The sequence below is a fragment of the Xenopus laevis genome, chromosome 7S, assembly GCF_017654675.1.
Source record: "Xenopus laevis strain J_2021 chromosome 7S, Xenopus_laevis_v10.1, whole genome shotgun sequence".
NCBI lineage: Eukaryota > Metazoa > Chordata > Amphibia > Anura > Pipidae > Xenopus > Xenopus laevis.
The window spans coordinates 2,728,178-2,742,378 of NC_054384.1; the positions used below are offsets into that span (position 1 = coordinate 2,728,178).

Sequence of the window (14,201 nt, forward strand, 5' to 3'; positions counted from 1 at the left end):
GGGCATGTAAAGATCTTTCTTCTGGCCCCACTGACTCGGGCGGAATTTCTAAACAAACCTGTTGTACCGAATCACTGGACATTCCAGAGCCGATTAGGATGTGGGTGATTGACCCCATCTGCACCTGAAAAAATCCAAGCAGTAAAGCCTGAAAACTGGCAGTTTTAGGACATGTATCAATCTCATTATAATCCAACTGCCACATGTGTATTTGTATATATATAATAGATGAGCCGTGAATTTCCTGTAAATTATATCCTTAGTGATGTCATCGGTTATAATCGGAGCTTAGTGATTTTTCTGTCACATGATTTACTGAAACTTGTGTATTATAATAAATAAAGTATAAATAGGAGGCCTCTTGTTTCGGAAACTCCTCGGTAACTTATAATATCCTTGTAGGGGATTCTTTATTTACTATATAATGATCATTCTTTTCTATGAACTCTAGTGATGGGCGAATTTATTCAGTAGGCGCGAATTTGCGCGATTCGCCGCCAGCGAATAAATTCGCGAAACGCCCGCGAAAATTCGCGGCAAAAAGTCGCCCGCGTCAAAAAATATTTTTTCAAAAAAACGGGCGCCAGCGTCAAAAACGGGCACCGGCGTAAAAAAACGGGCGCCGGCGTAAAAAAACGAACGGCGCAAATTCGCCCATCACTAATGAGCTCCAGTGGCACTTGAACGACTTCCATGCAGTTGGCCATTTTTACAGATCTGGGTGGGTCATTTCTTGGCACAGTCATGGCGATGGCCCGGAATTGAGGGGCAGGATATTCTTCAGTGGCACATGTTCAGCTGGCACAGATATTTCTTATCATTACGTGTCTGTATTTGCACATGTCTGTGTGTGTCTGTGAAAAGGATAAGAAAACATTGGTATCAGTAACAATTACAAGCTGCTGTGCAAATAACAGGTGTTGGATGGAGTTCCCCTTAAATGATTATATATATATTTATTTATATATATTCCACTGAATTTACCAGGTGGGGGACCTGCCCCAGAGAAGGGAGGGCTTTGTGTAACGAAATCTGACTTTCCCCCTCCCACCTGGCTCTGTATATTAGTTCTGTGCAGAACCAGACCCGGAGCAGGTGCTTTGGAACCATCAGTGAGGTAAGTCCTGATATTGGATATTATAAGCACAGAGAGGCTTGTAGTTGCCCAACCAGGGACCGAAATTAAATCCTAATTGTGAACTCACTGGATATAGGGGAGGCTGCATTACAACTTGTTATTAATAATAGTCATGGGCGAATTCGTGCGAAATTCGCGGAACGGCGAAAAATTTGCAAATGGAGCCAGCGTCTCATTTTTGATGCCAGCGTCCATTTTTTTACGCCGGCGTCCATTTTTTTTGACGCCATCATCCATTTTTCTTTGAGTGCTCGCTTTGCGAATTTATTCGCTGCCGATGAATCATGCGAATTCGCACCTGGCGAATAAATTCGCCGATCACTAATTAATAATCCGTATTTGGATCTTCACACCTTAAGTCTACTAATAAATCATATAAACATGAAATAAACGCAAACGGGCTGGCTCTGTTTCCAATAAGAAATAATTATATCTTAGTTGGGATCAAGTACAAGGTACAGGTATGGGACCTGTTATCCAGAATGCTCGGGGCTTGGAGCTTTCTGGATAACAAGTCTTTCTGTAATTTGGATCTTCATACCTTAAATCTACTAGAAAATCATATAAACATTAAATAAACCCAATAGGCTGGTTCTGCTTCCAGGAAGGATTCATTATATCTTAGTTGGGATCAAGTACAAAGTACAGGTATCCAGAATGCTCGGGACTTTGAGCTTTCTGGATAATGGATCTTTCCATAATTTGAATCTTAAATCATTAAAGGGGAAGTAAAGTCTAAAATAGAATAAGGCTAGAAATGCTGTATTTTGTATACTAAACATAAACACGAATTTACTGCACCACAAGTCTAATCAAACAAATGATTTATGCTTTCAAAGTTGGCCACAGGGGGTCACCGTCTTGTAACTTTGTTATACATCTTTGCAAGACCAAGACTGTGCACATGCTCAGTGTGATCTGGGCTGCTTAGGGATCGTCATAAATTATCAAAACAGCACAAGTCAAATAATATCTGCCAGAAGTCGATACAGCAAGACTGATTAATAATCAGAATATACAGACTGCACTGGCTCCTGTGTTGTCATGTGATCTAATGTGGATTTTATAGTTTTTGTATTGTTTAATATAAACTTTCTCCAACTCTGCAGAACTAGTGGCTGCAGCAAAATAATCCTCCAAATAGAATCCCAGTTTATCTGTTTAAATCTGGCTCCATGATCTTTGTCCCTGCAGCTGGAGTTGGAAACAGTAAAGGGGATGTCAAGGCAAAAATAAAATCCAATACAAATTTCTACACAGTCGCTGACTGCTCTACAGGGAAACAAACAAAGCTGCTTGAGTTCTGCATGGCTGGGAAGTAAGGCGGGGGCTCCCCCTGCTGTTCATAAGTATGATTGTTTCCCTGCAGAGCAGTTAGGGACCGTCTGACAATTCCTATCCACAGCAGTAAATGAAGGGAGAATTTCACTGCATACACTCAGGTTTCTTATAAAAACAGTACATATTTTTTAATGAAAGTATATTGGAGATAGGTTTCTTTTTCATTAAAGAAAGGAAAATGGGATTTTATTTGTTTGCCTTTACATACCATTTAAGTCTACTAGAAAATCATATAAACATGAAATAAAGCCAATAGGCTGGGTTTGCTTCCAATAAGGATTAATTATATCTTAGTTGGGATCAAGTACAAGCGACTGTTTTATTATTACACAGAAAAGGGAAATCAATTTTAAATATGTGGATTATTTGGATAAAACAGAGACTATGGAAGCTGACTATCCCGTAGTTTGGAGCCTACTGGATAACGGGTTTCCAGATAGCAAATCCCATACCTGTACTTCATTTTGGTGTGAGCCTCAAACTGGGCATATACTAACTCTAGTGATGAGGGGTCACTATTGCACTGAGCGTCTGCCTGAAAATGAAGAATTTGTCTATTTAATTACAATTGAATCCCCCTTTTCTATTTGCAGATGTCGGGGTGCTGGGGACTGATTTTCTTTCTGTTGGGTTATGTGCAAGGTAAGAAACTGATCTCATCAGGATCAGTACAAACAGACTCAAGTTAAATCTCCTAAAGAAATACTGCTGAGAATGGAATTAGAGGTGTTATATTAATAAAGAATGCTGGGAGTTGTAGTTCAGACATGGATAGACAGCTTCTTGCACCAGCAGCTCCAGATTTTGTGCCCAGCCTTTTGTAAATGGGACACTATTGTGAACAAATGCCCAGAATAAATTGGTGTATCCGATCTAAAAGCAAATGCTCTGTAAGGCTACAAATGTATTATTATTGCTACTTTTTATTACTTATCTTTCTATTCAGGCCTCTCCTATTCATATTCCAGTCTCTTATTCAAATCAGCGCATGGTTGCTAGGATAATGTGGACCCTAGCAACCAGATCATTGCAAACTGGAGAGCTGCTGAATAAAAAGCTAAATAAGTCAAAAACCACAAATAATAAAAAACTTGTCTCAGAATTTCACTCTCTACACCATACTAAACCTTAACTCAGGGGTGAAGAGGCTGAAGCTACCATAGCGCACACACACACCATAGAGCCTCCACTTGGCCTTGCACTTCTACATGATATAGGCATATCCATGACTGCAGCTTGGTCTGGGAGGATTGGTGCATAGATCTAAATTCACAATATGGGTTATTTTTAATGACTAAAATAGACATTGCCCAAGTAGAGAAAGGAAAGAGACCAGCAATGAAATAAATAAGGGAAATGAAAAAGTTCAGTCACTTGGCAAGGTCTTCCAGCTGGGTCTGGGGGTGCATACTGGGGGGAGGGTCATATTAAACAAATATATAACAAATAAATAAATAACATAATAGGCATTTCTGTGGCACATTTCTGTCCCCTTCTATTTAAAGGGATCCTGTCGTCGGAAAACATGTTTTTTTTCAAAACGCACCAGTTAATAGTGTTACTCCTGCAGAATTCTGCACTGAAATCCATTTCTCAAAAGAGCAAACAGATTTTTTTATATTCAATTTTGAAATCTGACATGGGGCTAGACATTTTGTCAATTTCCCAGCTGCCCCTGGTCATGTGACTTGTGCCTGCACTTTAGGAGAGAAATGCTTTCTGGCAGGCTGCTGTTTTTCCTTCTCAATGTAACTGAAGGAGTCTCAGTGGGACATGGGTTTTTACTATTGAGTGTTGTTCTTAGATCTACCAGGCAGCTGTTATCTTGTGTTAGGGAGCTGCTATCTGGTTACCTTCCCATTGTTCTGTTGTTAGGCTGCTGGGGGGAAGGGAGGGGGGGATATCACTCCAACTTGCAGTACAGCAGTAAAGAGTGATTGAAGTTTATCAGAGCAGAAGTCACATGACTTGGGGCAGCTGGAAAATTGACAATATGTCTAGCCCCATGTCAGATTTCAAAATTGAATATAAAAAAATCTGTTTGCTCTTTTGAGAAATGGATTTCAGTGCAGAATTTTGCTGGATCAGCACTATTAACTGATTCATTTTGAAATTTTTTTTTCCCATGACAGTATCCCTTTAAGGTCTGTGAGTAACACAATTCTGTTTATCTGAATGTTCAGCAGGGAAAGTCTGTTATGACAAGATTGGTTGTTTCACTGACGACAAACCGTGGAGCGGAACATTGGAACGGCTCATAGGAAGGCTGCCCGAGTCTCCAGAACATATTAACACTCACCTATTAATGTTCACTAGAGAAAACCCTGATACGTTCCAAGTACGTCTGGGTAATTTGCTCAATGAGTTACAGATACATTCAGTTACTGAATCAGCCGATCACAAACTTTATTTGTCTCTGTCTCTATATATTAGGTACCTATCTAGTGCTACCAATCCCTATTTCTGTAGGGAAATGAGAGAGAGCAGACAGTAACCCTTCCAACACTTTCCTCTTGTCTCTATATATTAGGTACCTATCTAGTGTTACCAATCCCTATTTCTGTAGGGAAATGAGAGAGAGCAGACAGTAACCCTTCCAACACTTTCCTCTTGTCTCTGTACCTTCATATTAGACACATATGGGGGTAAGTGGTTGGGTGTAGGGATCTGGGTTCCATGGATGGTCAGTAAAATGTAATTATACCAATGTCTGTTACAGGAGCTCCGCCCATTGAACCCCTCAGCTTTGCCACTAACAAATTTCAAGACCAACAGGAAAAGTCGCTTTATTATCCACGGATTCCTTGAACAGGGAGAGGAGAACTGGCTGGTAAATATGTGCAAGGTAAGTTTCTGCTTTCCTATACACCAAACAGGCAGATATGGAATCCACTATCCAGAAACCCATTATTTAGAATGCTATTGCTTTAATTTCCTTTAAATTTTAAGAAATTGGCAATTTTTTCACTGCTAATACCATGATTTGCCAACAGAAGAAAAAGTTACTGCTCAATTTACTCTTTTCTGGCTTCATCTAACAACCTGATAAAGTAATAAATGAGGAGAAAAGCATCAGGAGACGCTTCCTGCATCCACAATTCTGTACAACTGCTAATATTATGAAAGCTAAAAAAATATTTATATAAAGGTTTGAAATTAAAAAAGTGATCAGTCGAGCCTATAAAACAATTTACATTGATTTGATTAGGGGTAGTTAGTGATCACTTGGAGGTCCCTTAAACCTTTTGGGCCCCTTGTGGGCCACTCTTGTGCAATAATTAGTTTTTTGCTTTTCAGACGATGCTAAAAGTCGAAGACGTGAACTGTTTCTGCGTCGACTGGAGTGGGGGATCCCGTACCCTATACAGCCAGGCAGCCAATAACATCCGCGTTGTGGGGGCGGAGCTAGCCTATTTCATCAGCTTCCTCTCAGTAAGTTCATTGTTCCTTGATTAAAGGGGAACTTAACGTAAATGTTGAGTATTTGAGAGTCGACTCTGGATGTTATATATAATAATATATATTATTTCTGTTTAACTCTTGCAGAACAATATGAACTACTCTCTGTCCAAGGTGCATGTGATCGGCCACAGTTTAGGATCTCACACGGCTGGGGAGGTTGGGAAGCGGCTGCCCGGCATTGGACGTATCACAGGTAGGTTGAGAGAGGAGTACAAAGTTCACCATATTCTATTTCTACGGATGGGTTGAAGCTGCCATGTTGCTTATTTGCTTTCTTCTCTGTATATTTTTATTTAATCGTTTTGATTGGACCTACTGTGCTGTACTTACCCTTTATTCTTCTTTTAGAATGTTATTAGAGAACCAACAAAGGCAAAGCAGGGTTTGGTTGTCTCAGAATCAGTCACATGACATAGTGCAGATAAGCCCCGCCTTCGAGGAACACCTGCTATAAATGAGTTGCTATTAATTGAATTGTCTCCTCCTCCAAACGCAGGTCTTGATCCGGCTGGTCCTTTCTTCCAGGACACGCCCCCTGAGGTCAGACTGGATCCAACCGACGCTCTCTTTGTCGATGTCATTCATACGGACACATCTCCCCTTATACCCAAAATGGGTCTGTACCGAAATGATTAAATACCGACTGGTGGGCAAAAAGCTTTTCTTCCAAACGTATTGAACATTATTATTTTATATATCAGGTTACGGAATGAGGCAGTCGGTTGGACACATGGATTTCTTCCCAAACGGGGGCGAGAGCATGAGGGGGTGTAACAAACCCATTGTGGCCAAACTCCTGGATATTGATGGACTTTGGGAAGGTAATAACTTCTGATCACTTCTATGGAGCCAGTCTTTCTGTGTGTATAGATTTTAACATTACAAAACTAGATATATTAAGGGGCCCAGTCTGAAGGTCAGTTAGGGGGAGATTTGGGGTGAGTGCTTATTTGTACCCTGGGTACCCCTGGAACTATAGCAGGGTGACACCCCAATGTTTCTATATATCTGTAACCTTGTTATGAGCTAAGGGGGCCCAGTCTGAAGGTCAGTTAGGGGGAGATTTGGGGTGAGTGTTTATTTGTACCCTGGGTACCCCTGGAACTATAGCAGGGTGACACCCCAATGTTTCTATATATCTGTAACCTTGTTATGAGCTAAGGGGGTCCAGTCTGAAGGTCAGTTAGGAGAAGATTTGGGGTGAGTGTTTTTTTGTACCCTGGGTACCCCTGGAATTATAGAGGTATGACTGCTACAGACAAATATCTGTAAGCTCATTATGAACTGGACATTTTATTTTGGGCCCATGGGTTCTGAGTATGTTAATGATTTCAGTGTATTACTTTTGCCCTCCAGGATCCAGGGATATATTTGCCTGCAACCACCTCCGGAGCTACAAATATTACACTGAAAGTATCACCTCTCCCAATGGATTCATTGGATATCCCAGCACTTCATATGGAGAATTCACTAAGGTGATGAAGAACATAAGGATATTAATAGATTGTAGAGAGGCAAAGGTATTTCTTTGTAATAGACTCAGTTCAGCAAGAACAGCCCCCTAAGATTGTGCATAGCCTCTGGCATGTCGTAGTTAAACTCTTTATAGAAACTAGAGGTTCAGTGATAAGTGGCCCAGGTCAGTCAATATTACAACATATTAGGCCCCTATACTGCACTCTTTATTAGTTTTGCCTGTACCCATTGCCATCATTATCTTGCTGATCCAATGCACCACATTATATATCACATTTTTATTATCACATTATTATATCTCATTTTCATTTCTGATGCTTCTTCCTTTCCCCTCCCCCAGGGTAACGGATTCCCATGCCCTAGTTCTGGTTGCCCTTTAATGGGTCACTATGCAGATTTATTTTCTGGCCATGGAATAAATGAACATTCTTATTTCTTGAACACTGGAAGTGAAAAGCCTTATTCGCGTAAGTCTTGCCCTGGGCCTATTCCTGCTCCACAGATTTGCATTGGCTCAATCTCCTCCAGTGTGAGCAACAATAGGTACCCCGTGTCATGACCCTATAGGGCTGTGAGTTGTAGTTCACAGAATGTGTGTAAGAATCAGTGTGTGTAGAGGGGGGCATGGGTGTAATGGGGTGGTCTCAATAGTTGTGCCTTTTAATGTTCTTCCCACGTAGGCTGGAGATACAGGGTCACTGTGAAGACCACCGGCAGGCTGAATTTCTTGGGATCCATTCAAGTGTCTTTACATGGAGTTAAGGGGAGCACCACAGGACAAGAGATTGCCAGGTAAGTTTATAAGGGAGTAACCTTTATAATACACAGGTGCCAGTGGTTTAAAGGAGAATTAAACCCCCCAATGAGAAAACTGGAATCATCTCAGTAGATTGGGGATAAGTGGGGTGCACATGTTGCTCAGCCTTTGCAGGCTTGTGGCACCCACAGTAGTAGAGATACATGGTAAAAAGACACATCTACATCAGGTACTTCTTAAAGGACAACTAACCCGTTTGGTGCCCCTGGACTTTGACATAATACAATCCTGCTCTTCTTTATCTGATCTACCAAAACATACCTGGATAATGGGGTTGTCAACTGCCATGTTCAGCCACATCACTGAGCAGGAACCAACCTCATCCCATGCCCACTATTCCTGCTCCTTGTTGATGGGTCACTAGTGGGGTGGTGGGGACAGATATCTGCTTTTCTGAGGGGCTAGGGTGTAAAATGTCTTCCTCTGTAAGGGGTGGGTCTTTGTAATTCAGGGACCTTCATCTGGGAACTAGAAGATATCTGAAGATATATAAGGACCTTAATATGTGTCTGCAAGTGCAGCCACTGGGTCTGCCATTACCTTTGTTCATTCCACCACTAGGTGTCACTCTCGGTCTCGGCCAATAGTTACTTTGGGTTTAAGACAAGTGATGAGTGAATCTGCCCTGTCAATGGGCGTTTTTTCTTATGACGACTTTTTTGTAGCTGCAAATTCTTTCCTGGCAAAATTTTGCTGCAGTTTTGTGAAAAAATGCGAAATGCAGAATTTCGCACATTGCTATATGAGACGTGATCACTTGGCTGCCAGAATTGTTGTATACATAATAATTCTTAACTTTTTAATTGACTTTGGTGTTTATATAATTTCTATTTCCCATATGCCTAGACGGTTAATTAAACCAGGACAGACCTACACAGCCTTCATTGATGTAGAGGTCGATGTCGGACCCCTCACAACCGTGAGCTTCTCCTGGAACAAGAGCCTCATCGACATCATTCCGTCTAAAGTCGGCGCTGAGATGATATCTGTGCAATATGGGAAGGACGGACAGACGTATGTATTCTGTGCTAATGGCTGATCCTTAATATCTCCTAAACATTCCTGCAGGCTCCCTTCAAGCCAAGACGCCATTACCCATAAAGCTTCTGGATTCCTGGCTGGGGGATAGATGACACTCTCACACTGTATCAGTGGTACACATAGTCAGGACCTGCAGTGCAGAGAATAACAGAAGCAGTGGCGTAGAAGCCCCCCTGCAAAAAACCTTTGGAGGGTCTCAATGCACTCCGATCCTCATCCTCCTAATCCTCTCGCCTCTGCCCACTCCCTGCCCCATGCCCACTTGCCCCCCTTCCCCACCGCAGGTAAGAGAGCAGCTGGGATGGGGTTCTTTTTAGCTATGGAGGAAGCAGACATGAGCCCCCCAATTCCCCAGCCCCCTGTAACTACAGGGTATGCTCTATACGCCACTCACCATGAGACATGACAGATGCCGCCATGATGGCGTTATCGCCGTTGATCAAGGTTGTGATGGATAATTTTGGTTTTTTAGGTACAAGTTTTGTGGGAAAGACACAGTGAGAGTGAAAAGCCTTCAGAGCTTGACGTCTTGTTCCTCAGCAACCAAATAATCTCTATTAAAGGGTATAAAGAAAGAAAAAAGATTCATAACCCGTCTGCTTTTATTTTCTTAAATTACAAGTCCATGGGAATCTTTGATGCCACTTTCAGCATCTTGGCTCCCTGCCTGGGGCACCGTTAGCTCGACTGAAGTTCTGTCCAATTACAATGCGGTGTCCACTTGTCCAATCACAGCACACGATACACTGACAGATGAATAGAACGTCAGAGCTAATATTCATTTATATATTTATTGGAATGACACCAGCTTTTCTCCAATCCATAGGCACCATACCAGATGAAAAAATCTGGGAAAATCAGAAATAGGGTCTAAAACTGAACTAAGCTCTCTTAGAACCCGGGGGTGTATGCCATCAAGCCCTGGCACCTTGCTTACATTCATTCTTATTAAAGCTTTATGAATCATATCCTGAGTCAGCCACTGACTAGATGGAGCTGAGCCATCAGTGCCTATTGTATACACTGAAGAAGAGAACTGATTTAGCACATTTGCCTTTTCTGTATCAGTTACAACCATACTGGTACCATTATTTAATGGAGAAACACTCTCAACCTGCACCTTTTTACTATTAATATACTTAACAGTAAGACTGGGGTAAGTCTTAGCCTCAGCCGCAATGCTCTCCTCATTTCATATCTTTGCCTTCCGGATTGCTGCTTTACAACATTTATTATAGTGTTTATATTCATTAAATGCAGCTTCTGCCCCCACAGACTTGTAGTTTTCAAATGCTTTTCCCTCTTTCCTATTAACTACTTTACTTTTATATTAAGCCACATAGTGTGTGCTTCCGGGTTTGAAGCGCGTCGGTGTCATGACGTCATTGCGCATTGGCTGGAAAACTGAAAATTTAAAGGGGCATTGGGCAGTTACTCATTGATATAGGGGCTCCTGATTTCAGTTCTCTTGTGGGCTCATGATCTAATTTTCCTGGCAAGCTTCTGATCTCAGTTTCCTGGTGGGATCAGTTTTCCGTGCATTCCTGATTAGTGATAGGCGAATAAATTTACAGCGAATTTCACCGCCGGCAAATAAAATCTTTATAGAAGAGAATAGAGAGGAATGTTCTGGGCACACAAGAGCTGAAATGGAACATTCTGGACTTTGCCATTTCCCTTTAAATCCAACAAATTAACTCTTTAGAATCTGTAGGAAGATGAAGGATTCTGAAAAAAATCAACAAATGACCCTCCCAAACACACAGTTGAAACAATTCTTTTCCCCCAGATGGGCAGTTAGGGCACAGGCAGGAGTTGCAATTGCAGCAGAAATTCCTCTTGGTTGAAAGGAACACCGGGGAGTCTGTGGAGGGGAGAAGGGTCGGTGCAAAGGGGCTTTTCTCTTCCTACAGAACTGCCTGAGAAATAGCACAAAAGCCCCGGCCTCTGCAAAGGAAACAAAAACCCACCCGCTTATTTTCCTTGTGTGAGTAAACAGTATTAATATGGCCCTTGTTTTAAAGGAAGAATGGCCAATTTGAGTCTCATTGTCCTGCCTGAGTTATAATTAGGGAGGTTACTCCTTTGCCTGGAGTCTGTCAAGGTAAATAACAGCTGTCTGGGTGTCCCACTGCCTTCCCCTGATAGGGCGGCTCTAACCCAGGCTCTAATTAACTCTAATTTGTACAGAATGAGCCTCCCTTGGATAGGAATCCCCCTGCCTTCCTTCTGGGAGGTCTAGAGAGAGAGATAGAGGCCTCGCCTGCTGCACCCTGCTGATCCGCTCGTCTGCTCCTGGGCAATGAAAGATTCTCAGAAGCCTATTATATATATATATATATGTTATCTGTCCTTAAACCTAAATTGCTATTCCCTATCTGCCTTGTTACAATATCTTTATGATATCTGACTAGCCCAAATATCATATACACACAGACAGTAAATATAATAAATAAACACATATATAATATATCGACACAGTGTCACTGTACTATGGATTTATATTGGCCGCCACTAGATGTCCCTCATTGTCCAGTTAATATTCCTCTTTCTTTGCACATATGGTTCTGAATATGGGAATGCAGAAAGGCATTAGTGTTTGTAACAGGCAAAGCTGTTTGGCCCCACAAATGGTGCACTCTGTCTTAAAGAGCAATATTTACAATGAGGAAGAAGAATAGTGGCAAGAAGGAGACAGTAGGGCAAGATGGAGACAGTAGGGCAAGATGGAGACAGTAGAGCAAGCAGGAGACAGTAGGACAAGATGGAGACAGTAGATGGAGACAGTAGGGCAAGATGGAGACAGTAAGGCAAGAAGGAGACAGTAGGACAAGATGGAGACAGTAGGGCAAGATGGAGACAGTAGGGCAAGATGGAGACAGTAGGACAAGATGGAGACAGTAGGACAAGATGGAGACAGTAGAGCAAGCAGGAGACAGTACGACAAGATGGAGACAGTAGATGGAGACAGTAGGGCAAGATGGAGACAGTAAGGCAAGAAGGAGACAGTAGGACAAGATGGAGACAGTAGGGCAAGATGGAGACAGTAGGGAAGATGGAGACAGTAGGACAAGATGGAGACAGTAGGACAAGATGGAGACAGTAGAGCAAGCAGGAGACAGTAGGACAAGATGGAGACAGTAGATGGAGACAGTAGGGCAAGATGGAGACAGCAAGGCAAGAAGGAGACAGTAGGACAAGATGGAGACAGTAGAGAAAGATGGAGACAGAAGGGCAAGATGGAGACAGTAGGACAAGATGGAGACAGTAGGACAAGATGGAGACAGTAGGACAAGATGGAGACAGTAGGGCAAGATGGAGACAGTACGGCAAGATGGAGACAGTAGGACAAGATGGAAACAGTAGGGCAAGATGGAGACAGTCAGGCAAGATGGAGACAGTAAGGCAAGATGGAGACAGTATCTCAAGATGAAGACAGTAGGACAAGATAGAGACAATAGGACAAGATGAAGACAGTAGGACAAGATAGAGACAAAAGGGCAAGATGGAGACAGTAGGGCAAGATAGAGACAAAAGGGCAAGATGGAGACAGTAGGGCAAGATAGAGACAAAAGGGCAAGCATGCACCCTGAAACAACTGATCAGCACCCTGCACAACAAGACTTCCACCAACTGACAAAAGGCCAAATAACACAAAAAATAAACAAATACAAAGAGCAATACGTCTGTGACTGGAGGAAGGAAATATCAAATTCCCAGAAACTTTCTATTTACCAATCACTGGGGCGAGAGTACAGACTGGCCCCATATCTGGAAAGGCTACAGAACCCCAAAGACAGACAGAGTATGTACAGACTGAATGGCCACAACTTGGAGATAGAACTGGGACGGCACAGACAGACCTACAGACCCAAAGAGAACAGACTGTGCCAGCGATGTAACCAGGAGACAGTGGAGGATGAGCCCCAAATACTCAGCACTGAGAGAACCCCATTTCCAGAGATTTTCCCGTCACATCCCAGACTTCACATCCATAAAAGAAGAGAGGAAACTCCACTTCCTATTGGGAGAAAAGACACTGACAGTAACAATAGCTGCACAATATATAAGAGACTGTCATAGACTGAGAGAGACCCCACTTATCCCCTATTCCCAGAAACCCCCCCCCTTTAACCCCACCCATTTCACCCCTATACCTGCTTTGGCAATGATTAATGTATTTGCTCCTGCTAATAAAGCTCATTTGATTTGATTTGATTTGAGAGAGAGAGACATATGATTAGACAGATATGACATGACAATCCCCCTCTGATTATAAAGAATAAATTCCAATATATTCGGTGCCCGGGTTCTATCGATGTCACATCACACAGAGAGGGATTTATAGCGAGGGCCGCGGCTGGGAAGGAGTTAAGTCCAGGCTGCAACTCGGGAGATCTGGTCGCAGAAGATTTATTGCAATGTGATTGGAAGATTCTCCGAAGTCACTTTATTTATAAGCCATGAAGCGGAATTGGATTATTTCTGCTTTTACTCCCAGCCCAGTGTTTTTATCTCACAGATCCAATTAAAGTAATAGTCACATTTACTGTACAATAAAGATGTATTTGTGCAGGAATCTGAGTTTTTCCCCTATTCCAGTTCATTCTCAAAGGTTTAACTTTAAAATGTCCCCAATCACATTCTGAGCCGTTTGTAAATTTTGTGGATAAATAAAGTAAATACGAGGATTAAGTTGCAAATGCCAGAAAATAGGAAAGCCCCGGGACAGAATTCCATGATTCCCTGCCATTGGAATGTGCTTAATATTAAATATTTACTCACATTTACTCACATTTACACTGGCGACTTTGCACCAACGCCTGAACCAAAACAAAATTGTACTTAAAAAGGGAAAGTAAAATGTGGGTCAGAGGCAGCGGAGGGCAGAGCTGAGGGCGCTAATAACTCTAATTATTATTGCTA

At 42.2% G+C, this 14,201-nt stretch overlaps 1 protein-coding gene across 4 annotated transcripts; it reads left to right on the forward strand.

Moving 5' to 3' along the window:
* Nucleotides 1–1,106: 1,106 nt before the first annotated feature.
* On the forward strand, nucleotides 1,107–10,547 carry pnliprp1.S (pancreatic lipase-related protein 1 S homeolog). Of its 4 annotated transcripts, NM_001094231.1 has the most exon segments (13): nucleotides 1,107–1,117; nucleotides 3,073–3,121; nucleotides 4,663–4,817; nucleotides 5,199–5,324; nucleotides 5,777–5,911; nucleotides 6,026–6,134; nucleotides 6,438–6,557; nucleotides 6,643–6,762; nucleotides 7,298–7,416; nucleotides 7,758–7,884; nucleotides 8,098–8,209; nucleotides 9,081–9,248; nucleotides 9,748–10,547. In NM_001094231.1, coding segments are annotated over 12 exon segments (1,419 nt in total). In that variant the 5' UTR covers nucleotides 1,107–1,117; the 3' UTR covers nucleotides 9,827–10,547.
* Nucleotides 10,548–14,201: the final 3,654 nt, after the last annotated feature.